Here is a 27,902-nt window from a genome sequence, read left to right as displayed (position 1 = left end):
TCTTTTTTAGGCGATCGGCTAGCAACCTGTCGCTATATGAATCTCAATTCTATCATTAAGCCAAATAGCTGAACGTGGTCATTCAGTCTTTTCAAGACTGTTGGCTCTGTCTGCCCCGCAAGTGATATAGACGTGATTATATGTTATGTTGTGTGATCGCTCGCTTTAACTCTTGATTTTTGTCATCGACTGTACCAAGTTGAAATAGTAACAGCTCTTCGAACAAAATGCAGTTGTGTCCTGACCGCAGTTTTTAAAAGACGTTGCTACTGCGTTAGTGGCTATACATTCGCTTCATCCACATTCATAACTCTCTTCATGCAAGCTCGGCGGTTTCGGGTACTCTTGACCTGACCCTTTGCCAAGACGTCCTTAATTTGATCAAGATACGTTCGTATAGGTCTTCCCACTCCGACTTTTCCCTCCACACTCTCCTTGTATATCTGCTTAGTCAACCTGCTTTCATTCATCCTCTCTATTATTTATATACATGTATGCACTTACATATAAATCCTTTGGTTTCAATATACAAAATACAAATCTCTTTAAGATAGAAAATATGATATAGTCAGTTCGTGTCACTGTGACCTGTCTTCACATAACGTACAATAATTCAATCAGATATTTCATTTAAAACCAGCTGTGCCCGCGACTTCGTCCGCGTGGAATAGTTATTTTGGGCATCATTGAAGCCCTCAAGGATGAATAATTTTCCATGTTTTTGTTCACACATTTCCATTATTTCTTTGCTCCTTATAGTTGCGTGTGTGATGTTATATAAAACCTAAAGCCTTTCTCGATAAATGATCTATGCAACACAAAAATAATTTTTCAATTCGAACCAGTAGCTCCCGAGATTAGCGCGTTCAAACAAACAAACTCTTCAGCTTTATAATATTAAATATAGATTTAATCCATCAATAAATTAATTAACAATGAACAACATACGGTATATAAGTGATGCGGAGTTGAAACACAAGCATCCTATAACTATATTGAACGAGCTGGGAACTGGATTCGTGTTCAGGGACATTAACAAATATGGGGAAGAACATAAGCCCATATTCAGGGTATCTGTTACGGTGAGTCGTCATCAGATTCATGATTAAACATTATCAAAGAACACCCGTCGTGTGGTTCCCGGCACCATTAGAAAAAAAAGGGATAGGTCCATTTCATGGATGTCGTGAAAGGCGACTGAGTGATGGGCTTATAAACTTGGGATTCTTCTTTTAGGCGATGGGCTAGCAACCTGTCACTATTTGAATCTCAATTCTATCATTAAGCCAAACAGCTGAACGTGGCCTATCAGTCTTTTTAAGAGTGTTGGCTCTGTCTACCCCGCAAGGGATATAGACGTGATTATATGTATGTATTCTATCATTTAGCCAAATAGCTGAACGTGGCCTTTCAGTCTTTCCAAGACTGTTGGCACTGTCTACCCCGTAAGGGATATAGACGTGATGATATGTATGTATGTATTTCCGTATTCGCCCACAGGTGGCCGACATGACTTTCGAGGGTATAGGTCACAGCAAGAGGGAGGCTCGGGCGGTGGCAAGTGGAAAGAGGTATTCTCTGCCTACCCCTCCGGGAAAGAGGCGTGATTTTATGTATTTATGTGACTAAGGGGTAGGCTTAGAAACTTGGGATTCTTTTTTAGCCGATGGGCTAGCAACCTGTCACTATTTGAATCTCAATTCTATCATTAAGCCAAATAGCTGAACGTGGCCTATCGGTCTTTTTAAGACTGTTGGCTCTGTCTATCCCCGCAAGGGATATAGACGTGACCATATGTATGTACATACATACATATGGTCACGTCTATATCCCTTGCGGGCCTGGCTAAATGATAGAATACATACTTATGTATTCTATCATAAAGGCTGAAAGGCCACGTTCAGCTATTTGGCTAAATGATAGAATACATACATACATACATATGGTCACGTCTATATTCCCTTGCGGGGTAGACAGAGCCAACAGTCTTGAAAAGACCGAATGGCCACGTTCAGCTATTTGGCTTAATGATAGAATTGAGATTCAAATAGTGACAGGTTGCCAGCCCATCGCCTAAAAGAAGAATCCCAAGTTTGCAAGCATATCCCTTAGTCGCCTTTTACGACATCCATGGGAAAGAGATGGAGTGGTCCTATTCCTTTTTGTATTGGTGCCGGGAACCACACGGCAGATGTATGTATGTATGTATTTCCGTACTCCCCCACAGGTGGCCGACATGACTTTCGAGGGTATAGGTCACAGCAAGAGGGAGGCTCGGGCGTCTGCGGCCAGGGCGTGTCTCGCCGCTCTGCTCGCCCACGCCGGCCGCGTGCTCTCCAACGGGACCAGGCAGCAGGACTTCAGCAGTGATGACCAGCCGTTCAAAGGTTAGGCGGGGGTGATTTTATTTTTTTAATTTGTTACAAGTGCATACATGTGGTCATGTTTAAAGGTTAGGCGGGGGTGATTTTTTCTTTTCATACATATGTATATACATATGGTCACGTTAAAAGGTTAGGCGGGGGTGATTTTTTTCTTTTCATACATATGTATATACATATGGTCACGTTAAAAGGTTAGGCGGGGGTGATTTTTTTCTTTTCATACATATGTATATACATATGGTCACGTTAAAAGGTTAGGCGGGGGTGATTTTTTTCTTTTCATACATATGTATATACATATGGTCACGTTAAAAGGTTAGGCGGGGGTGATTTTTTTCTTTTCATACATATGTATATACATATGGTCACGTTAAAAGGTTAGGCGGGGGTGATTTTTTTCTTTTCATACATATGTATATACATATGGTCACGTTAAAAGGTTAGGCGGGGGTGATTTTTCCTTTTCAGACATACATATGGTCACGTTTAAAGGTTAGGCGGGGGTGATTTTTCCTTTTCAGACATACATATGGTCACGTTTAAAGGTTAGGCGGGGGTGATTTTTCCTTTTCAGACATACATATGGTCACATTTAAAGGTTAGGCGGGGGTGATTTTTCCTTTTCAGACATACATATGGTCACGTTTAAAGGTTAGGCGGGGGTGATTTTTCCTTTTCAGACATACATATGGTCACGTTTAAAGGTTAGGCGGGGGTGATTTTTCCTTTTCAGACATACATATGGTCACGTTTAAAGGTTAGGCGGGGGTGATTTTTCCTTTTCAGACATACATATGGTCACATTTAAAGGTTAGGCGGGGGTGATTTGTTCTTTCCATACATATATACATGGTCACGTTTAAAGGTTAGGCGAGGGTGATTTTTTTTTATTACACGTTCATACATACGGTCACGTCTGTGTCTCTTGCGGGATAGAAACGGAGCCGACAGTCTTGAAAAGACTGAATGGCCACGTTCAGCTATTTGGCTCAATGATAGAAGTTAAGATTAAAATAGTGACAGGTGGCTAGCCCATCGCCAAAAGAAGAATTCCAAGTTTGTAAGCCTATACCTTAGTCGCCTTTTACGACATCCATGGGAAAGAGATGGAGTGGTCCTACTCTTTGTTGTATTGATGCCGGGAACCACACGGCACAGTCAGTGAACAATAAATTTATCCTCCTTTCAAAAAATACAAGACGAACAGTAACCCCGCTTCGTAAAAATTGGTATTTATGTAAAGGGAAAATTGTTCTGAAGGCACGTCACGCCACAGGACGTGGTGTCAGGGTTGACAAAATAAAAAATCTGAAACGGCGAAATTAATTGCTTTATCATTTTTTGATTAGTTCGGTGGTTTTTTAAATTGTTATATATATAAACGTGATATTCTTTATTGACAGATAAGATAGATAGATAAACTCTTTATTGCACCATAAGAAAAAAAACACAGGTAATTAGGTACAAAGGCGGACTTATCGCTAAAGCAATCTCTTCCAGTCAACCTTAGGGTGGGAGGAAATTAAAATAAAAAGGCGATTGGCGCAGTACCTATAAAATGAAATGCAAAGTATAAATATACCTAAACCTAATATAAACACAATATAAATACATACTACACAAGTATTATGATTCAAATGAAACAATATATTACTTACGATTTTAATTCAACACTAGCTGTGCCGAAACGTAACGTTAGGGTTGACGAAATAAAATCAGATTAATTTATCGAAACGTTCACTTCACACACATTCACACATCGCGAGGGATGTAGACGTGATGATGTGAGAGAATTATAGGTCACGTGATGTTGTTAGAACTTTTTACGAACGTTATTTAACAAAATTTTCTAACAACGTAACAAAATTGTCTAGGTAGTAGAAATATTAACTTTTATAAAAAGGTTACCGTGTCCAATCGATATCATCCTTGTTTGAAGTCGGTTAATTTTCTAAAACTCCTCTTTCGACAGTAATAAACACTTCTCTGAAAACCGCATTAAAATCGGTTTAACGAAACGCGAGTTAATCGCGGGCAAACATACATTCATACATACAAACAAACATACGCACACACATACATACAGGTGTGTATGCCGTGTGGTTCCCGGCACCAATAAAAAAAGAATAGGACCACTCCGTCTCGTGCCCGTGGATGTTGTAAAAGGACGTAAGGGATAGGCTTATAAACTTGGGATTCTTCTTTAAGGCGACGAGCTAGCAACCTGTCACTATTTGAATCTCAACATACATACATACATATGGTCACGTCTATATCCCTTGCGTGGTAAACAGAGCCAACAGTCTTGAAAAGATTGAATGGCCACATTCAGCTATTTGGCTTAATGATAGAATTGAGATTCCAATAGTGACTGGTTGCTAGCCCATCGCCTAAAAGAGAATCCCAAGTTTGTTAGCCTATCCCTTAGTCGCCTTTTACGACATCCACGGGAAAGAGATGGAGTGGTCCTATTCTTTTTTGTATTGGTGCCGGGAACCACACGGCATTTTGAACTCACACATTTTGAATCTCAATTCTATGATTAAGGCGAATAGCTCAATGTGGCCTACCTGTCTTTTCAAGACTGTTGGCTTCGTCTACCCCGCAAGGGTTATAGACGTGATTATATGTATGTATACATACAGGTCAAACTGAGAACTTACTTTTGTTATGAAGGCGCCTATAAAAATGTAATGTCGTAAGAGGCAGCCCTAAGTATTTTGCATTATACCTACATCGCTTGTCAACGAAAATTTAATTAATTGCTTTCCCATTTTTTGATTTGTTCGGTGGATTTGTAAATTGTAATTTATATATTAACGTGGTATTCTTTATTGACAGATAAGTATTATGTTTCAAATGAAACATTATATTACTTACGATTTTAATTTAACACTAGCTGTGCCCGCGGCTTCGTCCGCGTGGAATAGTTATTTTGGGCACTTAAGGATGTCAAGCAAGGATACAAAGCTGATGAGTTTGTTTGTTTATTTGAACGCGCTAATCTCAGGAACTACTGGTCGGAATTGAAAAATTCTTTTTGCGTCGAATAGACCATTTATCGAGGAAGGCTTTAGGCTAACTAAAATATAACATCACGCTGCAACTATAAGGAGCAAAGAAATAATGGAAAATGTGAAAAACAAAAAACGGGGAAAATTATTTATCCTTGAGGGGTTCAATGATACATACATACATATAGTCACGTCTATATCCCTTGCGGACTAGACGGAGCCAACAGTCTTGAAAAGACTGATAGGCCACGTTCAGCTATTTGGCTTTAAGATAGAATTAAGATTCAAATAGTGACAGGTTGCTAGCCCATCGCCTAAAAAAAAGAATCCCAAGTGTGTAAGCCTATCCCTTAGTGGCCTTTTACGACATCCATGGGAACGAGACGGAGTGGTCCAATTCTGTTTTTATATTGGTGCCGGGAACCACACGGCACAGGCTTCAATGATGTCCAAAATAATTATTCCACCGCGGACGAAGTCCCGGGCACAGCTAGTTTCATAATATTTTACCTACACGCCTCGCGTTCACCGCAAACAATCAAACTAAGCCTTACCCAGAGGAAAGATTTGTATTTTTGTATGTTTGTGTGGAATAAACTCAAAAACGACTGGTCCGATTTTGATAAAATTCGGCACAGATATAGAATAGATCTTCAAAAGTGACATCCTAGGCATAAATTTGTTTTGAAATAAATTTATTTCAAAACTAGAGGCCGCCCGCGACTTCGTCCGCATGGAAACCCTATCAATCCCGCGGGAACTCTGGGATAAAAAGTAGCCTATGTGTTATTCTGGGTCTTCAGCTACCTACATACCAAATTTCATGGTAATCGGTTCAGTAGTTTTTGCGTGAAAGAGTAACAAACATCCATACAAACTTTCGCCTTTATAATAGTAGTAGGAAGTAGTAGGATATAAAACACAAAAATATGTCCACCCGTGCGAAGCCGGGGCGGGCCGCTAGTCTGTTTATAAAGTAACTTTAACTTTTATCGTTGTTCAGGAAGTTTCCACCGTCCGCCTCGGCAAACGCACAAAAAGATTTTGGGGGGGTTATGTCGTAAAAAAATTGCTTGCATATTTTCTGTTTGAAGGAGGTATGTATGTAGTGTAGGAACGGAGTAAAAAAATAAATTGTAGTTAATAAATTAAAAGCTAGTTGTAACGTGGCATTTTTAGGAGTTAGATTAAGTAGTGTCGTGTGGTTCCCGGCGTCAGTACAATAAAAGAATACGACCACTCTTATCTCTTTCCCATGGATGTCGTAAAAGGCGACTAAGGTATAGGCTTACAAACTTGGGATTCTATTTTTAGGAGATGGAGAGTCTCTATTTGAGTCTTAATTCTATCATTAAGCTGAACGTGGCCATTCGGTCTTTTCAAGACAAGGGATATAGACGTGACCATAAATGTATGTGTGTATATAAGATAAAGTACTGGCATTATTTAACCCGTTAGGTGAAAAAAACGTGATATTAATTGAAATATGGCAAATGCCAAAGAACTGACAAAGCGGACCCCGGGTCCCATTTGTCAGTTCTTTGGCATCTTCAATTTTTAATCCAGTTAGTTCTGTACTGAAATTACTACTATTGTTAATCTGCCACTTTTCCGGACCCGGGGTCCGCTTTGTCAGTTCTTCGGCGTCGTCAGTTTTTAAATCCAGTTAGTTCTGTGACTGAAAATACTATCAATTCTGTGTCCCATCTTTCCGTAAGTTAGTAACTTGTAAAGTACAGTCATGCGCGTATTTCACATACATAGGTACATATAGTCACGTCTTATATAGACGGGTAGACAGAGCCAACAGTCTTGAAAAGTCTGATAGGCCACGTTAAGCTTGTTTGGCTTGATGATAGCGACAGGTTGCCAGCCCCATCGCCTAAAATTTTATTGGTATTTTTTATTGGTTGCGGGAACCATACGGTACTTCCTTCCGGTCCTATAGTCATGTAATTTAATACAGTCATTCAATTAAGTAGCTATACATAAGATTGATACTAAGTTATTTATTTATTTAAACTTTATGCACGTAAAATGTACAACAGGTGGACTTAATGCCACAAGGCATTCTCTGCCAGTCGAACCTTTGGACCAAACTGAGATAGATGAACGGGTGGTACGTAACTGATTTACATGGACGTTATTTCAAATAAAAAAGAAAATTGTCATCATGCCTATCCAATTGTAAGGATAGGCATGACAATTTTCTTTTTTATTTTGGTGTTAATTTAGTTTCACAACAACTAAATCATTGGTCAAATTATGGCATCAAAAAACAATAAAGTACCTGAGTTATACGAAGTAGCATAACACATTATTTGGACGAGTCCAAAGCGCCCCGTACAAAACGTTACTCAAGTGTGACGTCACATCTTCGTATCTTGTTCGCGTCACGAACTTTATTTGTATGGCAGCTACCTTAATTATTGCGTTAATGGATATGATGTCTTAATAAAAGTTATTCCATATTTTTGTTTATTCACTCCTGTCATAGTTATTTTTAAATAATTTTGAATTTTTAAATGGACTTTCCCATCGTACTTTGAAAAAAAAAATAAAACATATACGGCAACATATATTACGTGTATTCTTTAATGTTATTAAACCTGTACAAATATTATATATGCGAAAGTTTGTGAGTATGTCAGTATGGATGTCTGTTGCTCTTTCGCGCAAAAAACTACTCAACCGATTACGATGAAATTTGGTATGTGGGTAGCTGAAGACCCAGATTAACACATAGGTTACTGTTTTATCCGGGAGTCCCAGCGGGAATGATTTCAAGCGGAAGATGTCGCGGGCGACCTCTACTTAGTAATTTATTTTGTTTTAAGACTTTGTCATCATCCCTGACAGTGAAAACAAAAGCAACCGGATATTTTTCCGTGCGACTGTACCCACCCCGTCACAGTTTTTATAATATACCCTTGAATGTCTCATTTTATCGACTTCCGTGCGTGCCGGGGTTCGATCGAAAATCTAATTACGTTGCAAAGTTTGTAAAGGACGGTCGTGCCCCCGAGGGGAATACGAAAAACGGAGCGGCTTTTTCGAATATGTAAGGTGTGCATAAAAATTAAGAACAGATCTATACTTAATATTATTAAGCTGAAGAGTTTGTTTGTTTGAACGCGCTAATCTCAGGAACTATTGGTTCGAATTGAAACAATCTTTTTGTGTTGAATAGACAATTTGTCGAGGAAGGCTTTAGGCTATATAACATCACGCTGCAACTATAAAGAGCGAAGAAATAATGGTAAATGTGAAAAAAAAAACGGGAAAAATTATTCATCCTCGAGGGCTTCAATGATGCACGATATAACTATTTTACGCGGACGAAGTCGCGGGCACAGCTGGTATTTTATATAGGTAGGTCGCAAAAATAGCATCGGTGGTTGATTCGGAATATAGTTCCTGGTTAAAACGCATGCTGCATATGGCATCGGTTCGAATCCCACAGCGGCCGTATACCATTGACTATTTTCGAAGTTATATACATTAGTTTTAATACTAACCGATGCTCTTGCGGTGAGGGAAAAAGTCGTGAGGAAACCTGCACATTCAGACAACTGGATGTGGGTTAGGTTTCTATGCAAAGGTTGCGGAGGTCGGACGGGAGTCGCTTCGTGTAAAAACCTGACTCGCCCAATCCAGGGTCCATGGTCAGGGGCTTATCCCGGGCTCATGGTGGTCAACTAGGACTGAAGCCAGGATGAAGAATTTCATAAGTAGGTATGTAGAAGAAGAAGCATATTGTGTGCGAGTTGTCAACTGCTTTTCTTGTACTGATTTTACCGAAACGGCCTCTGTGACACCGGAGGTCCCGGGTTCGAATCCCGGCCAGGGCATGATGAGAAAATAACTTTTTTCTGATTGGCCTGGGTCTTGGATGTTTAACTATGTACCTATATATAAGTATTTATTATAAAATATAGTATCGTTGGGTTAGTATCTCGTAACACAAGTCTCGAACTTACTTCGAGGCTGACTCAATCAGTGTAATTCGTCCCGTATATATATACATATATATATTATTTATTTTAAAAGTCAACCAAGGGATTGCCAACTTGTAAATTTAATTAAAATTTTTTTTTAGACAGCATAGAAAAATTGCCTAACATTTTTAGTGCCCAAGATAATATTTTTAGTTTTTTTTAATACTGAAATTAGCGTGTTAATTATATTTTTTACTGGCTGTGCCCGCGACTTCGTCCGTGTGGAATAGTTGTTTTCGGCATCATTCAAGCACACAAGGATTAATAATTTTCCCCATTTTTCACATTTTCTATTATTTTTAATATAACATAGCCTCAAGCCTTCCTCGACTAATCTATTCAACACAATATATTTTTCAATTCGAACCAGTAGTTCCTGAGATTAGCGCGTTCAAACAAACAAACTCTTCAACTTGTATAGATAATAATAATACCTACCGAATGAACTCTGTCTCGAACTAATGTAATCTATATTTTAATTTCAAAGACAACAGTTGAACAACCTTCGTTTATAAATATAATTATGAACGAATGGATGAATGCATAATTTAATGCTTTGTAGTTGCAAGCTTTGTCTGACTAGAGTACTGTCACGGAATGCAGATTACTGTTGCATTTTTACATACATCATATATATAGTCACGTCTATAGTTCATACGGGGTAGCCTACAGTCTTGAAGAGACTGATAGGCCACGTTCGGCTTAGTGATAGAATTGAGATTCAAATAGTGACAGGTTGCTAGCCCATCGCCTGAAACAAGAATCCCAAGTTTATAAGCCTTTCCCTTAGTCGCCTTTTACGACATCCATGGGAAAGAGATAGAGTGGTCCTATTCTTTTTTGTATTGGTGCCGGGAACCACACGGCACTACTTAATATGTTCACAAAATTTCATGAGAATCGGTCGAGCCGATTCGGAGGAGTACGGGAACGAACATTGTGACACGAGAATTATTTTATATAAAAAAATAATCGATTGTTGTGTTAGTAAATTTTGTTTTTCTTTTTTCAGTTTCAGACTTCCAATGCATACAGCCGGCCGCCAAGGCGCATGCGCCGGTACCGCCGACCACCGCCGCGACCATCAAAATGGAGATTAGTCCGGGTAAGTTTGTTTTATCTGTCGCCGTGTGGTTCTCGGGTGATTTGGAACAGGACCACTCCGTATTTTACCATGTATTTTCTCATGTATTTTCCCATCGTATTTTCCCACCGTATTTTCCCAACGAATTTTCCCATCGTATTTTCCCATCGTATTTTCCCATCGAATTTTCCCATCGAATTTTCCCATCGAATTTTCCCATCGAATTTTCCCATCGAATTTTCCCATCGAATTTTCCCATCGAATTTTCCCATCGAATTTTCCCATGGATAACACAGATGACGGATGTCGAATTTCTGAAGTTTGTTACCGCTTCTTCTGCGCTGACGCCTTGGAAGCGGCAGTAAACTTAGTTTTAAGTAATTCATTTGACGTCAACCAATGTTGTTAAACCAAAAGATCTGACAATTGCTAAGCGATATGAAGTATCCTATAATAATGAATAAAAATTTTGAAGCCGCTTTAAAATTTTCGGTCATTCATTCATATAATCATGTTTACATCCCTTGCGGGGTAGGCAGAGACTACATCTTTCCACTTGCCACGATCTCTGCACACTTCCTTCGCTTCATCCACATTCACAATTCTCTTCATGCAAGCTCGGCGGTTTCGGGTACTCTTGACCTGACCCTTTGCCAGGACGTCCTTAATTTGATCAAGATACGTTCGTCTAGGCTAACTCAATCTATTATAATTTATTTAAATATGCCGTGTGGTTCCCGGCACCAATACAAAAAAGAATAGGACCACTCCCATCTCTTTCCTATGGATGTCGTAAAAGGCGACTGAGGGATAGGCTTACAAACTTGGGATTCTTTTTTTTTAGGCGTTCGGTTAGCAACCTGTCACAATTTGAATCTCAATTCCAACATTAAGCCAAATAGCTGAACGTGGCCATTCAGTCTTCAAGACTGTCGGCTCTGTCTACCCCGCAAGAGGTATAGACGTGACCATATGTATGTATGTTAAATATAAATGAACCACACGGCACTCATTACGTTTACTTTCCAGTGTCAACCCCCATGAACCACACGGCACTAATAATGTTTTATTTCCAGTGTCAACCCCCCCTGCGTCGGGTTCCTCCCCCTCCACGGCGTTGTTCGGGTCGACGGTGGCGCCATCTGTCAATAAGAGCCCGATAAATCTGCTGTACGAGAACTATCCGGGGCTCAGCTTCGTTTGCACATTCGGGGATGGCTCGTCGCTGGACACGGCCCAAGGTGATTTGTGTGACCAATAAATTGTATGCACGTACGTAGGTACATACAAATATACATACGTACATATATACATGAAGACAGTGGCGCCGTCTGTCAACAAGAGCCCGATAAATCTGCTGTACGAGAACTACCCGGGGCTCAGCTTCGTTTGCACATTCGGGGATGGCTCGTCGCTGGACACGGCCCAAGGTGATTTGTGTGACGAGTTAATTGTATGTACGTACATACATACATACAAATATACATACGTACATACGTACACACACATACATACATCCACACAAACATATACATACATACAAACATACTTACATACAAACGTACTTACATTCATACAAACGTACTTACATACATACAAACGTACTTACATACATACAAACGTACTTACATACATACAAAGGATACTTACATATATACATATAGTCATGTCTATATCCCTTGAGGTGCCAACAACTTTGAAGAGACAGATAGGCCACGTTCAGCTTTTTGGTTTGATGATAGAATTGAGATTCAAATAGTGACAGATTGCTAGCACATCGCCTAAAAGAGGAATCCTAAGTTAATGAGCCTATCCCTTAGTCGCCTTTTACGACATCCGTGGAAGAGAGATGGAGTGGTCCTATTCTATTTTCTAATGGTGCCGGGAACTACACAGAAAAAAATAAAAATTACAATGATTTCTTACTGCGCGTCAGTCGATATGACTGATTTTAAAATTTCGTGTTGCATTATACATACATACAGGGTGACATTTAAAACAATTGCATCCTTTTAAACATAGACTATACCCATGCTTCTGAGCCGTTTGAGCCTATTTTTATTTAAATTAAACGTCATCCACATTTAAAAAACCCCTCAAAAACTACGTCACACGCTTTATTAAAAACCAATACTACAAAAAGAAATTAAAACTAAACATGTAAATAAATGTCTGAAAAATAAATTTTATTTTTCTAGTATCAAGATCAAGTAAAGTACGTACGATATGACGTATTTAGGATCGTGGATTTTGATAATTTTATTTTTTTTTCTGAAATATGAACCGATAATTTTCTTTTAACGTTTTTAATATTCTTTAGATGAGTAAACATAACAGTTAAATTTATGCACTTGAATTAAAAGTGACCCTGTATATACCTCGCGGAGCCAACAGCTTTGAAGAGACTGATTGGCCACGTTCAGCTTTTTGGCTTGATGATAGAATTGAGATTCAAATAGTCTCTAGTCCATCGCCTAAAAGAAGAATCCCAAGTTAATAAGCCTGTCCCTTAATCGCTTTTTACGACATCCATAAAAGGAGGTTCCCGGCACCATTAGAAAATAGAATAGGACCACTCCATCTCTTTCCCATGGATGTCGTAAAAGGCGACCAAGGGATAGGCTTACAAACTTGGGATTCTTCTTTTAGGCGATGGGCTAGGATGTCACTATTTGAATCTCAATTCTATCATTAAGCCAAATAGCTGAACGTGGCCGTTCAGTCTTTTCGAGACTGTTGGCTCTGTCTACCTCGCGAGGGATATAGACGTGATTATGTTTTTTTTTTGGTTTCAGCACCCCTCCAGTTGAGTCACAGCATGAGGTTCAAGGTTGTGTGCCAGGTCAAGGATCAGAAGTTCGAGGGTTACGGTAAGAAGACCAGCCATTTCATCTTACTACTATCTTATATTTATTACTAGAGGCCGCCCGCGACTTCGTCCGCATGGAAACCCTATCAATCCCGCGGGAACTCTGGGATAAAAAGTAGCCTATGTGTTATTCTGGGTCTTCAGCTACCTACATACCAAATTTCATGGTAATCGGTTCAGTAGTTTTTGCGTGAAAGAGTAACAAACATCCATACAAACTTTCGCCTTTATAATAGTAGTAGGACTAGCGCACCCGACAGACTTCGTTCTGTCAAAAAGATTTGTAATATGACAGTTTTTTGTTCCTATCTATTAGACCTACATTGCTTAAACAACAGTGAACTTTATACTTTAGCAATAAAGCTCAAATTGACTGTACGTATTAGTTAGAAAACGTTTGTATGGGATAAAGAAAAGTACTGTTTTTAAGGTTTTCAGGCAATTATTTGGTATTTTTTCGCCGTAAAAACCGTCCTTGAGCCTCGACGAATATTAAAAAAAAAGAATTGGCCAAATTAGTCCAGGCGTTTTTGAGTTAAGCGCTTACCAACACATTTAGCGATTCATTTTTATATATAAGATTTATTTATCTGGAAGATTATCGACTAAATTTAACACACTAACGAAAAAATAGCAATATGAAGCCATTTACAAATCTTCACTTATAGAAGTAAAATAAGCAATGTAAAAACCGACTTAATAGAAAAACATTAAAAGCTTACTTATGAGTAAAGTAACGTAGCGTATAAATGCGAAAGTTTGCGAGTATGTCAGGATGTCGGTGTGGATGTTTGTTACACTATCACGCAAAAACTATTGTACCGATTATGATGATATATTTAGTGTGTGGGTAGCTGAAGATCTAGAATAACATATAGGTTATGGCGGAATTGATAGGGTTTCCATGCGGATGAGGTCGCGGGCGGCCTCTAGTATTACATACCTACAGACATACATATAATCACGTCTATATTCCTCGCGGGGTAGACAGAGCCAACAGTCTTGAAATGACACCAACATAGGTCACGTTCAGCTATTTGGCTTAATGATAGAATTGAGATTCAAATAGTGACAGGTTGCTAGCCCATCGCCTAAAGTTTTTTTTATGATAAGGAATGACCTTAATAAATGGTCTATCCAACGCAAAAAGAAGAATTTCAATTCGAACCATTAGTTCCTGAGATTAGCGCGTTCAAACAAACAAACTCTTCAGCTTTATAATATAAGTATAGATAAGATATGATAAACGTGCCTACCCCTCCGGGAAAGAGGCGTGATTTTATGTATGTATGTATGTATAAGATATGATAAATAACTTTCCATTTTCTGTAACACAGGGTCCAGTAAGAAACTGGCCAAATTGGCCGCCGCACGGTCGGCGCTAGCTGTGTTGGAGGAAGGCCGCTCGGACTCCTCGCCTGACTCTGTCCCCACCGGCTTTCTGCCGCAGACGTTGGCCGACCACATCGCAAAGTGAGTGTCGTGTTATGTGTTGTATGATAACGTTTAGTCTGAAAATCCTCTTTTCAACTTTTCACCAAACATATAGTCACTTCTATATCCCTTACGGGGTAGACAAAGACTTGAAGAAACTGACAGGCGACGTTCAGCTGTTTGGCTTGATGATGGAATTGAGATTCAAATAGTGACAGGTTGCTAGCCCATCGTCTAAAAGAAGAATCTCAAGTTTGTAAGCCAGAGCCAAAAAGTCTTTTCAAGACTGATAGGCCACGTTCAGGTATTTGGCTTAAAGAAATAATTGAGATTCAAATAGTAGGTAGGTTGCTAGTCCATCGCCTATCTCAAGTTTATAAGCCTGTCCCTTAGTCGCCTTTTACGACATCCATGTGAAAGAGATGGAGTGGTCCTATTCTTTTTTTTTCTATTGGTGCCGGGAACCACACGGCGCCAATGTATTTACTAATGCATGTACGGTATGTGTGTGTGTAATAGATCCTTCTAATATTATAAATGCGAAAGTTTGTGAGTATGTCAGGATGTCAGTATGAATGTTTGTTACTCTCTCACGCAAAAACTACTGAACCTATTACGATGAAATTTGGTATGTAGGTAGCTGAGGACTCAGAATAACATATAGGCTACTTTCTATCCCGGAGTTCCCGCGGGATTGATTGTTACGTTACGATAAGATTATAAAGAAAATTCTTTAAAAATTTAATTATTATATGTATATTGTTAATTTCACAGGTTGGTCAATGAGAAATTCAACGAAATAATGAAAGGGGACATAGTGCATTCGAAGAGGAAAGTCCTCGCCGGCATCGTTATGACAATAAACAACAAGACAGAGGGCGCTAAGGTGCGTAAAGTTGATTTGACATACATACATACATACATACATACATACATACATGCATACATACATACATACATACATGGATACATACATACATACATACATAAATACATACATACATACATACATACATACATACATACATACATACATACATAAATACAAATATACCAAAAAAAAGTAATCAAAGAGTGCCGTGTGGTTCTCGGCTATTCGGACAACGCTGTACATACATAATACATATGGTCATGTCTATGTCCCTTGCGGGGTATACAGAGCCAGCAGTCTTGTAAAGACTGAATGGCCACGTTCAGCTGTTTGGCTTAGTGATAGAATTGAGATTCAAATAGTGACAGGTTGCTAGCCCATCGCCTAAAGGAGGAATCCCAAGTTTGTTAGCCTATCCCTTAGTCGCCTTTTACGACATCCATGGGAAAGAGATGGAGTGGTCCTATTCTTTTTTGTGATGGTGCCGGGAACCACACGGCACCGTTACAAAAAGTAAGTAAGTATTTTTTATACTGCACTACAGTTTTATATTTGTAATGTTCTCCTTAAGTGAACAATGATGCGTTTACATACTTACTATATTGTCATAACAGCTTAGGAGGCATTGCTGCCCCTTTTATCCCTTAATAGCCTCTTACGATACCCAGGGGAAGATATGGGGTGGTGGTATTCTACTCTGTCAGCACGTCTTTGTCTCTTATTGATTAGACAGAGCCAACAGTCTCGCAAAGACGATGGTATTGAGATTCAGGATGCAAGCCCATCCCCAGCCCTACAAATGGAATCACAATAAGCTTACAAGCCCTTCCCTTAGTCGCCTTTTACGTCATCCTCAGGATGGTTCTATTCTAAAGTATGACGAAAACGACACGGAACTCATATTGACATTGTACATATTAGTGTATGTATTTCATGTTTCAAACCGACACTTAACTTAATAAGGTAGTGTGTGTGTATGTTTGTTTCAGGTGATAGCAGTAACGACTGGTACCAAATGCGTGTCAGGGGAACACATGTCCGTGCGGGGGAGAGCACTCAACGATTGTCATGCTGAGGTGAGAACATACATACATACATATATACATACATAAATACATATATACATACATATGTACATTACATACATACATACATACATATATACATACATACATACATATATACATACATACATACATATGGTCACGTCTATGTCCCTTGCGGGGTAGACAGAGCCAACAGTGTTGAAAAGACTGGTAGTCCACGTTCAGCTGTTTGGCTTAATGATAGAATTGAGATTCATATAAAGTGACAGGTTGCTAGCCCATCGCCTGAAATTGCCATATAAATAATTTTTAAGTATTTTCTAGTTAAAAAAAATGTTAAGGGTGGACAACCCTTATCACTGAGGGGTATGAAAAATAGATGTCGGCCGATTCTTGACTAAAATTAAATAAATTTGAGTAACCTTAACTTTTGTATTTCTAACTAGCTGTGCCCGCGACTTCGTCCGCGTGGAATAGTTATTTTGGGCATCGTTGAATCCCACAAGGATGAATAATTTCCCCCGTTTTTGTTTTACATTTTCAATTATTTCTTCACTCCTTATAGTTGCAGCGTGATGTTATATAGCCTAAAGCCTTCCTCGATAAACGGTCTATTCAACACTAAAAGAATTTTTCAATTCGGACCAGTAGTTCCTGATATTAGCGCGTTCAAACAAACAAACAAACAAACAAAAAAAAACGGGAAAATTATACATCACTGTGGGCCTCAATGATGCCCAAAATAACTATAGGCACCACGCGGACGGAGTCGCGGTCACAGCTTGTTTCTAATAACACGCTAACGGAGTTGCGGCCGTCATTAATAATAAAATATATTCGCCTTTGTACCTATATCTGCTTTGTGTTGTTTTGTATGTTTTCTCTTATGGTGCAATAAAGAGTTTTATCTATCTATCTATATTCGTTTCGTATTAGTTTAGTATTATAGTGTATATTATGTATCTTGTATGTATTTACGCATTTTTTTTTTGTAATACGTATATGTATTTTGTCAGTATGCATGTGCACTTTATCACACCACCAACTCAAAGTTTTTTCAGTTCGGTCAGCTGGTTGACTGGTAGAGAATGCCAAACGGCATTAAGTCCGCCTTTTGTACAATTTTGTTTTTGTGCAATGAAGTTTTAATAAATAAATAAATATTAATAAATCCCAATTCGTTCCAGGTGGCGGCCAGGAGGTGTTTGCAACGTTATTTGTACGCCCAGTTGTTGATGTACGCCTCCGCTGCTGGTAAATATACATACATACACACACATACATACATACATACATAATATGATGTGCCGTGTGGTTACAATACCATACAATACAAATTATCTTTATTGCCCGTGGTTCCCGGCACCAATACAAAAAAAAGAATGGGACCACTCCATCTCTTTCCCATTGATGTCGTAAAAGGCGACTAAGGGATAGGCTTACTAGCTTGGGATTCTTGTTTAGGCGATGCGCTAGCGACCTGTCACTATTTGAATCTCAATTCTATCATTAAGCTAAACAGCTGAACGTGGTAATTCAGTCTTTTGAAGACTGTTGGCTCTGTTTACCCCGCGAGGGATATAGACGTGACCATGTGTATGTATGTATACATACATGTGATCACGTCTATATCCCATGCGGGGCAGACAGGGCCAGCGGATTTGAAGAGACTGATTAGGCCACGTTCAGCTGTTTGGCTTAATGATAGAATTAAGATTCAATTACTGATAGTTTGGTAGGCCATCGCCATTAGAAGAATTCCAAGTTTATAAGCCTATCCCTTAGTCGCCTTTAACGACATCCATGGGAAATAAATGGAGTGTTCTATTCTATATCCGTCAATCGCACGGCGCATATACATATACACATATATATATAACATATGGCTCTGTCTGCCCTGCAACGGATATAGACGTGATTATATATATGTATATACACATATATATATATATATATATACTAGAGGCCGCCCGCGACTTCGTCCGCATGGAAACCCTATCAATCCCGCGGGAACTCTGGGATAAAAATGTAGCCTATGTGTTATTCTGGGTCTTCAGCTAGGTACCTACATACCAAATTTCATGGTAATCGGTTCAGTAGTTTTTGCGTGAAAGAGTAACAAACATCCATACATCCATACAAAATTTCGCCTTTATAATAGTAGTAGGATATATATATATATATGTGATATATACGCCCACCACCAGATCCCCGCGCCCCGATCCAGCAGTCGGACGTGGAGCCCCTATCGGGCGGGGGCTTCCAGCTGAAGCCGGACCGGCAGCTGCACCTGTACGTGAGCACGGCGCCCTGCGGCGACGGCAGGATCTTCAGCCCGCACGAGAAGCAGGAGCCGGAGCCCGATAGGCACCCGAACAGGTCGGTTTTTGCACTGGTGTGTGTTTGTATATACACACCTACATTATATACATACTTATTATTATATTGTATGTTCCTATATTGTTTATCTTATACACCCAACGCAAGCATCTCGGTTCTATAGATATAATTAAATTACAATAGAAGCCTATTCTGGGAGGTGGGGACCTGGTGTCTTGTACGACAGGCAGTTTAAGCTTAATTTTAATTTCAAGTTTAAGTTTAATTTCAAGCGCCAGTCTTCACAAAATTTACAGTAATTTACTATTTTATTATAAGTAGTAGTATAAGTAACTTGCATGTACCAAATGTAAAAATTTTGTGAAGAAAATAAATAAATTTATTATTTATACACACCTACATATATACACACCTATATATATACATACAGGTCGATTAATTCGTACCTACATTACCGAACAGGTCGGTTTTTTGACGTGCGTGCGTGCGTGCGTGCGTGCGTGCGTACATACATATACGCATACATATTATAGATAGATAATTCATTTATCGGTTCTATCATTAAGCCAAATAGCTGAACGTGGCCATTCAGTCTTTTCAAGACTGTTGGCTCTGTCTACCCCGCAAGGGATATAGACGTGATCATATGTATGTATGTATGTATAATTCATTTATTTGATTTGCTACACACAATTTACAATTTCTTATGATATACGAGTACAAATTAATTAGGGTGTGAGTTGCAGCAATACAAAAAGGTCACTACTCAACGAATTTATTGCTGTAGAGCAATACGCTGATTTTCAGTTATGACCTAGGTGCTAGTGCAGGTCAATCTGCGCACGTAATCATACATACATACATGCATCATGCATACATACACACCAACATACATACATGCGAACATACATACATACACACATACATACATACACTCCTACAAAAATCACGCCTTTTTCCCGGAAAGGTAGGCAGAGACTACATCTTTTCACTTGCCACAATCTCTGCATACTTTCTTCGCTTCATCTACATTCTTTTCATGCTAGCTCGGCGGTGAATAAAATAAATTAATAAATATACTTTACGGGACATATTACACAGATTGACAGTCTCGGTCGAACCTTGGTAAAAGCCACACGCTATTTGAGTTAACTTAAAAATCAGTAGTCGTCAACATTTTTCAAGTCAAGTTCCAAAGTTATCAAAGGTAGTTTTTATAATCCATAGCCATGAATACATGCAGTAGATGCAATGAATCGTTCAACGATGGTGTGCAATGTTCTTCATGTAAAAAGTTTTATGACTTCGCTTGTGCCGGAATCACTGAAGCAGGGTACCGAAAACTTGGGCCAGACAGAAGAGCCGTTTGGAAATGCACTACTTGTAAGAGCACTGTCAGTGGTAGTGGTGCTTGTGAAGAACCGATGTCTCTCGACAAAATCTTCAAAGAGATCGTGGATCTAAAGAAACACCTTTCAAGTCTCGATACGCTGAGGGATGATGTAAAAACTATTAAGAATGATCTCCAAGATCTTCGAGCCTCATGTGAATTTAACAGCAGCAAATTAGATGAATGCAACGGCAGAGTCGATGCTGTTGAGGAAAAATTACAAGATGTGGATCTCCTTAGGAATGAACTAAAGTCCACTCAAGAGGATCTTGCTAGATGTAAGCAATCCCTCGCTGCTAAGGAGCAATGGTCTCGACTTAACAATGTGGAAATAAAGGGAGTACCCCTGAAAAAAGACGAAAATCTATTCGAAATAGTAGACTCAGTTGGGAAGCACATCAAGTGTCCAATTCCCAAGACATCTATAAACTATGTTGCTAGGGTACCACTGCATAATAGCAAAGATAAATCCATTGTGGTTAACTTCACCAATAGATACATGAAGGAAGATTTTGTGGCTGCGGCGCGATCTATCAAGCACCTGGCGGCCAGCGATATTGGTTTTCGGGACAGTGCGCAGCGCGTCTACGTGAATGATCATCTCACGTCGGACATGAAAAACTTGCTGACGAAGACTAAGCTCGCTCTCAAAGACAAGCTAGGATACCGATATGTGTGGGTAAAATACGGTAAAATACATGTTCGGCAAAATGATACCTCCAAAATCCACATAATTCAAACGGAAAATGATTTAAAAAGATTGTCTTAGACTGTTTCCTATTATATTTCATTGTAACCAATATTTTTTTATTATTGGAGCAATATTTCAGATACACAAAACTTTATTTACAGTGCATTTCACACATTTATTTTTATTGTATCATCTTTCTAACTCAACTGTTTAGCACCGCTGGCACACATTCCATAGCTAATGACTTCTTTTGTTCGCTCCCGAGCGTCTTTTGTATTGCTTATCGCGCTGCTATGCTTGTAGTACACACAGTCAATAATATACCCGTCTCACTTCTACTTGTTCATTTTAATTATCATCTTTATTTACCTATCCGCTCTATTCGCAGGCGAGTTTTTGCTATTAACTTGGCTAACTTATATTTATTTCCTTGCTACCGTACACTTTATATATTTTGTAACTATTCTATTTCTTATATTTATTCGTCCATTTATTTATGGATTACAGTTCATCGTTGAATATTTATTATCAAAATGTGAGGGGATTGCGAACTAAAACAGATATATTCAAACGAAATATATGCTCGGCTAATTATGACGTTGTAATTTTGACAGAAACTTGGTTGTTAGACGGGATCGCCGACAGCGAGATATTTGATGACCGCTATGTTGTTTGGCGTCGCGATCGCGATTATTCTTTCACAAAGCAGAAAAAGGGTGGCGGGGTTCTTATTGCAACTCGTAAAGATTTACGAGTTGACACGCAACCTACCTACAGCTCATCTGCCGAAGATCTCTGGTTAACATTAATATTTGATTCTGGTAAACAGTCTTGTATTAAATTAAACGTATGTGTCCTTTATTTGTGCACACAAAACTTAGGCAACTCATTCTCTCAACAATTATATAATTACTTTGATAAGCTTAATGACATTGTTTTTCAGAACCCTCTAGACAAATATTTAATAGTTGGCGATTTCAATATGAGTAAAATTAACTGGAACTTAAATAACGATTTGAGTTACAGTCCATCTGACTACCAATCGTTAACCGAATGTCTGCTTGTTGACGAATTGAACATGCATGGCTTTTCTCAATATAATGGTGTACTAAATACCCAGGGTCGAGTTTTAGACCTAGTAATTTCGAACGACATAGTAAAAGTGGTGGAGTGTCATGACCCCCTAGTGCAGATTGACCCCCTCCATAGTGCTTTATCAATTAACGTAGATTTTATCACTATCGATTATTTAAAACCGGCTACCACTACGAAGAGTCTATTTTATAAAGGTGACTATAATTCAATTAATTCGGAAATTCAGAGGGTTGATTGGTACACTGAGTTCTCTAATAAACCTATGGAATATTCTTTACAATACTTTTATAATTATATAAATAATCTTATCCATAAATACATTCCTTCTGTTAAGTCCACCAATAAAACATACCCTATCTGGTACTCTAAAGCTTTGATCAAAGTAATAAGAGAAAAGAACAAATTCCTACGTAAATTTAACATTTACGGCAACCGTGCCGATCTCGAGACATTCTTGCTACTACGAGACAGAGTAAGGCGCATGGAGGGGGAATGTCATCAAACATATCTTAATAACGTCGAAAAATCAATTATAAAAAACCCTAAGTATTTCTGGACATATATCAAATCAAAAAGCAACTCCAAATCTAGTACCATTCCCAGCAGTCTAAATTATAATGATGTTCAAGTATCGACTGGTAATGAAATATGTAACATGTTTTCATCTTACTTTCTTTCCAACTTCACTCAGGCAACGCCACCGTCTCAAAATAGCAATACTAATCCCAGTTCGCTGTCTGATCTCCCCGTCTCGTATATCTCGACCATTAGTATTGAATTGGATGAAGTGAAGAAAATTTTATTAGAGCTCGACACAGCTAAATCAGCCGGACCTGACTACTTACCAGCGCATTTCCTCAAAGCCACTGCTGAATCGATTTCAATCCCAATCACCTTACTATTTAGAAAGTCGCTGAATGAGGGAGTTGTTCCAGGTATCTGGAAATCGGCATTTATAACTCCAGTTCATAAAAAGGGACCAAAAACTGATGTATCTAATTATAGACAGATCTCCAAGCTTTGTATAATAGCTAAGGTTTTTGAGCGTATTATATACAATCAAGTATACTCTGCACTGAAAAGTTCTTTTGCTTCCTTTCAGCATGGGTTTCTTAGAGGAAGGTCTACCGTATCCAATTTAGTGCTTTTTAACGATTATCTTACACAAGCTATGGAGGCTGGAAAACAAGTTGATGTAGTGTATACCGACTACTCTAAATGTTTCGACCGCATTGATCATAAGGTGCTTATGGAGAGGCTTGCTTCGGTGGGAATCAATGGGGATCTCCTTAGGTGGTTTTCTTCATACATAGACCATAGGTCCCAGGCTGTAGTAGTCAAAAACTATATTTCTGGTTGGGTAGACATTCCAAGCGGTGTTCCACAGGGCTCTCTACTTGGGCCCCTCCTCTTTAATATTATGGTTAACGATATTCAAAAATGCCTACACACATCTCAACTACTTTGTTTTGCCGATGATATGAAGATATTCTGTACCATATCATCTCAGGATGATGCCAATGCGCTTCAAGCTGATATCTCCCGGCTTGAACAGTATTGCTGTCGCAATGGACTTGACCTAAATCCGTCGAAGTGTTGCGTAGTAACATTCACTAGAAAACTTAACGTAATATCCACATATTACATGCTCAAACAACAACCCCTACAGCGTTCATCAACTGTGCGTGATCTTGGTGTACATCACGATTCGAAATTGTTATTTGACACACACATTGACAAGATAGTTTTGAAAGCATACAAAGCGCTTGGCTTCGTTCTGAGATGTGCATCGTCATTTCAGGACCTCAAAACAATAAAAGTACTGTTTTGTACCTACGTTCGTCCTCACCTGGAGTATGCCTCTCAAGTCTGGAATCCCAGATACAATCAATACATAGATCGCATTGAGAGTATCCAGAGGAAGTTTATTCGGTATCTATGCTTCCGCCAAAAAGTTATCTTTAACTCTGACAGCTATTTAGACATGTGTAAAAGGCATCATCTGATCCCGTTAAAGGTTCGGCGAGACGTCGCTGACTTAGTCTATTTACTTAAGATAGCTTCAGGTACCGTCGACTCATCTGAACTTCTAGCAAAGGTTCAACTTTTTGCTCCCTCGAGGTTATTCAGATCCAGTCCCCTCATATTTGTTCCCGTGGTATCTACCAAATATCGCAAAAATTCGTTTATCTTGCGTGTGGGTAATAACTTTAATAGTATCTCCAGAACAGTCGACATTGACTTGTTTACTACAAGCATAGTGTCTGCAAAGCGGTTGCTTTATGAACATATGCTCCAATAAATGCACTGTTTTTTATACTCTTTATTAATTTGTATGTAAAATGCTCTTATCTAACTACCATACCTTACTTAATAATAACTATCACTTGCAACTGTATTAATTAAGTTATAAATAGCGTGTATAAAATATGTTCGTCCTTTGTAATAACTAATCAAATTCTAACAGTAAGACCTGTAAATTGGCTTTTCGTTTTGTATAACTGTTAACTTGTTATTAATATTGTAAGCTGTTGGTCTTTAATAAATAAAATAAAATAAAAAATAAAAAAAATAGATTGAGTTAGCCTCGAAGTAAGTTCGAGGCTTGTGTTGCGAGATACTGTAACTCGACGATACTATATTTTATAATAAGTACTTATATAGATAAACGTGGTTTAAAAACTCGACCAGTGTCTATAGGTCTATTCATCATTAATCATCGCTGACAGTTAAATGATCACTTTTAATATACTTTTGATATATGTAAATGTATGTATTCGTGTCGAAATCATTCGTTTTACATATTTTTTTTAATGTAGACAACATTCGTCGACGATTTAGCTTAAAATGATCTTTATTTGTAAATTGACGTCCGGTGAAAATGCTGCAGTGTAATTTGTTCCGCTGTGTCTTCTACACACGCGCTTCGGAAGCGGCAGTATACAATTTTGAAAATATGTAAATCTATTCTATTCTATTCTTTTTTGTATTGGTGCCGTGTGGTTCCCGGCACCAATACAAAAAAGAATAGGATCACTCAATCTCTTTCCCTTGGATGTCGTAAAAGGCGACTAAGGGATAGGCTTCTAAACTTGAGATTCTACTTTTAGGCGACGGGCTAGCAACCTGTCACTATTTGGATCTCAATTGTATCATTAATCCAAACAGCTGAACGTGGCTATCAGTATTTTCAAGACTGTTTGCTCTGTCCACCCCGCAAGGGATATAGACGTGACGATATGTATGTATGTATGTATTCTATTCTATTGCAGACTGGCACGTGGTCAACTTCGCACAAAAATCGAGTCAGGGGAGGGGACTATTCCTGTGAAGAATTGTAATAATGTTGTTCAGACTTGGGATGGTGTTTTGCAGGTGAGAGACGACATTTCTTTTTTAAATTATTTTTTATTTGACACTAGCTGTGCCCGCGACTCCGTCCGCATGGAAACCCTATCAATCCCGCGGAAACTCTGGGATAAAAAGTAGCCTATGTGTTATTCTGGGTCTTCAGCTACCTACATACCAAATTTCATGGTAATCGGTTCAGTAGTTTTTGCGTGAAAGAGTAACAAACATCCATACATCCATACAAACTTTCGCCTTTATAATAGTAGTAGGACTAGCTGAGCCCGCGACTCCGTCCGCGTGGAATAGTTATTGTGGGCGTCATTGAAGCCCTCAAGGGTGAATTATTTTTACCGTTTGTTTTCACAATTTCCATTATTTCTTTGATCTTTATAGTTGCAGCGTGATGTTGTGTAGGCGAAAGTCTTCATCGATAAATGGTCTATTCAACACAAATTTTTCAATACTAACCAGTAGTTCCTGAGATTAGCGCGTTCAAACAAACAAAAATACTCTGAAGATTTATAATATTAGTATAGATATAAAATTCTCGTGTCACAATGTTCGTTCCCGTACTCCTCCGAAACGGCTGGACCGATTCTCATGAAATTTTGTGAGCATATTGAGTAGGCCCGAGAATCGGCCGATATCTATTATTTATTATAATATTTATTATTAGGTATTTTTCATACCCCTTAGTGATAAGGGTTGCCCAACCTAAACTTTTTTTTAACTTCTTTAAATTACTTAAAAAATATTTTTATGGCAAAACAAATGTGGCTGCAGTGCAGTTTTTTCCGGCACTTTTTCGGAAGCGGCAGTAGTTATAATTAGATTTGAGTGATGTCACGTCAATAAATGATACCTTGTATCCAATTTCGAAAATAAATCTATTCGATTCAAAATGTGCCGGGACAGCATACATATATATATAATCACGTCTATATCCCTTGCGGGGTAGACAGAGCCAACAGTCTTGAAAAGACTGAATGGCCACGTACAGCTATTTGGCTTAACGATAGAAATGTCATTCAAATAGTGACAGGTTGCTAGCCCATCGCCTAAAAAAAGAATCCCAAGTTTGTAAGCCTATTCCCTTAGTCGCCTTTTACGACATCCATGGGAAAGAGATGCGAGTGGTCCTATTCTTTTTTTCTATTGGTGCCGGGAACCGTGAACGTGGCCTATCAGTCTTTACAAGACCGTTGGCTCTGTCTACCCCGCAAGGGATATAGACGTGATGATATGTATGTATGTTCATCAGTATGTATGTATGTTTTACTACCCGCCAGGGTGAAAGTCTCCTGTCACTATTTGAATCTCAATTCTAACATTAAGCCAAACAGCTGAACGTGGCCTCAATCAGTCTTTACAAGACCGTTGGCTCTGTCTACCCCGCAAGGGATATAGACGTGATAATTTTTAAATGTCCTCATTGTAAGTGAATGTAATTCTTTATCTACACTAATATTATAAAGAGGAAAACTTTGTTTGTAATGAATAGGCTCAAAAACTACTGGACCGATTTTAAAAATTCTTTCACCATTCGAAAGCTACATTATCCACGAGTAACATAGACTATATTTTATTTTGGTTAGTTCTAATAGAGACATATTTAGTATCGGCTGTGAATCCGTGCGAAGCCGGGGCGGGTCGCTAGTGTGAAATAAAGTTCTTAAACCACATAATATGTATGTATGTTCATTAGTATGTATGTATTTCTCCATGCCAGGGTGAACGTCTCCTGTCACTATTTGAATCTCAATTCTAACATTAAGCCAAACAGCTGAACGTGGCCTCAATCAGTCTTTACAAGACCGTTGGCTCTGTCTACCCCGCAAGGGATATAGACGTGATAATTTTTAAATGTCCTCATTGTAAGTGAATGTAATTCTTTATGAGAAATAAAGTTCTTAAACCACATGATATGTATGTATGTATTTACTGTATGCCAGGGTGAACGTCTCCTGACCATGTCGTGTTCGGACAAGGTGGCCCGCTGGATGGTGTCGGGGGCCCAGGGCGCGCTGCTGTCCAGCGTGCTGAGGCCGGTGTACCTCACCTCGCTGGTGCTGGGGTCTCTCCTCCACCCTCATCATATGTATCGGTGAGTTTGTTGATATATATATATATATATATATATATATGATGCTCGGACAAGGTGGCCCGCTGGATGGTGTCGGGGGCCCAGGGCGCGCTGCTGTCCAGCGTGCTCAGGCCGGTGTACCTCACCTCGCTGGTGCTGGGGTCTCTCCTCCACCCTCATCATATGTATCGGTGAGTTTGTTGATATATATATATATATATATATATATATATATATATATATATATATATA

At 38.9% G+C, this 27,902-nt stretch overlaps 1 protein-coding gene across 1 annotated transcript in view; it reads left to right on the top strand.

Annotated features, from left to right (window-relative positions):
- The window catches only part of LOC106138936 (double-stranded RNA-specific editase Adar-like), a 38,880-nt gene extending 11,205 nt beyond the window's left edge, over positions 1 to 27,675 (top strand). Inside the window, exons 6-16 of the mRNA XM_060953099.1 lie at positions 2,228 to 2,387; positions 10,409 to 10,501; positions 11,557 to 11,721; positions 13,276 to 13,350; positions 14,687 to 14,822; positions 15,558 to 15,669; positions 16,644 to 16,730; positions 17,888 to 17,954; positions 18,908 to 19,079; positions 25,489 to 25,591; positions 27,520 to 27,675. Coding sequence (XP_060809082.1) covers positions 2,228 to 2,387; positions 10,409 to 10,501; positions 11,557 to 11,721; positions 13,276 to 13,350; positions 14,687 to 14,822; positions 15,558 to 15,669; positions 16,644 to 16,730; positions 17,888 to 17,954; positions 18,908 to 19,079; positions 25,489 to 25,591; positions 27,520 to 27,675 — 1,326 coding nt within the window. The remainder of the gene's footprint in view (positions 1 to 2,227; positions 2,388 to 10,408; positions 10,502 to 11,556; positions 11,722 to 13,275; positions 13,351 to 14,686; positions 14,823 to 15,557; positions 15,670 to 16,643; positions 16,731 to 17,887; positions 17,955 to 18,907; positions 19,080 to 25,488; positions 25,592 to 27,519) is intronic.
- The last annotated feature ends 227 nt before the right edge of the window (positions 27,676 to 27,902 follow it).

The sequence above is a fragment of the Amyelois transitella genome, chromosome 31 (assembly GCF_032362555.1).
Source record: "Amyelois transitella isolate CPQ chromosome 31, ilAmyTran1.1, whole genome shotgun sequence".
NCBI classification, from domain to species: Eukaryota; Metazoa; Arthropoda; class Insecta; order Lepidoptera; family Pyralidae; genus Amyelois; species Amyelois transitella.
The sequence above is the reverse complement of the archived record's forward strand: the minus strand, read 5'-3'. Positions and strand labels throughout refer to the sequence as shown.